Raw genomic sequence first — 683 nt, 5'->3', positions numbered from 1 at the left:
TTACCGTCCCCAGCCGTCCGCAGATTTACCTGACCTGTTCCCACCGCCTCAGGTCGCAACCCAACATCTCGCCCCATACCCTCCCCGCCTTACGCTGCTCCGAGCCTCACTGGGAGAGGGGAAGGGAAGGGGAGCTGCGAGGAGGTCGCTCTTCCCTCCCGGTCCCGCCCGCCCTGTCCTCCGCCCCTACCCTTCCGCACCCCCCGCCTCTCCCTTGGGTGAATGGTGCGCGGCCGCGCGGCGGGCGCTGGCGCTGGGGACCTCGCGGGCGGCGGCAGGGACCGCTGGTGTACAGAGCAGAGCCCGGGTTGGAGCCGCCCGCTTTGCATACGCCATGGGCGGAGCGGGAAGGGGGGGGGGGCCCGGGCCAATGGGCGGCCGCCTGGCGCGACCCCGCGGGGCGCGATCCGCCCCCCTCGCTCTGGCCCCGGCCCCGCGCCGCGCGTTCTTCACTTCTTGGGGGCTTTTTAAAACAGCGCCACTGGGGTCTTCTCCATGCGGCTCGTGCTATGACAGCCTCCGTGCTCCTCCACCCCCGCTGGATCGAGCCCACCGTCATGTTTCTCTACGACAACGGCGGCGGCCTGGTGGCCGACGAGCTCAACAAGAACATGGAAGGGGCGGCGGCGGCGGCGGCGGCGGCAGCGGCGGCTGCGGCTGGGGCCGGGGGCGGGGGCTTCCCC

General features: G+C 72.5%; 1 protein-coding gene across 1 annotated transcript in view; it reads left to right on the top strand.

Annotated features, from left to right (window-relative positions):
- Nucleotides 1–509: 509 nt before the first annotated feature.
- The window catches only part of HOXA13 (homeobox A13), a 2,148-nt gene continuing 1,974 nt past the window's right edge, over nt 510–683 (top strand). The window contains exon 1 of the mRNA XM_029233056.1: nt 510–675. Coding sequence (XP_029088889.1) covers nt 510–675 — 166 coding nt within the window. The remainder of the gene's footprint in view (nt 676–683) is intronic.

Source organism: Monodon monoceros, unplaced genomic scaffold (assembly GCF_005190385.1).
Source record: "Monodon monoceros isolate NGI ecotype Baffin Bay Population unplaced genomic scaffold, NGI_Narwhal_1 Super_Scaffold_2, whole genome shotgun sequence".
In the NCBI taxonomy this organism is placed as follows: Eukaryota; Metazoa; Chordata; class Mammalia; order Artiodactyla; family Monodontidae; genus Monodon; species Monodon monoceros.
Note: the sequence above shows the minus strand (reverse complement) of the source record. Positions and strands in the feature narration are given on the sequence as shown.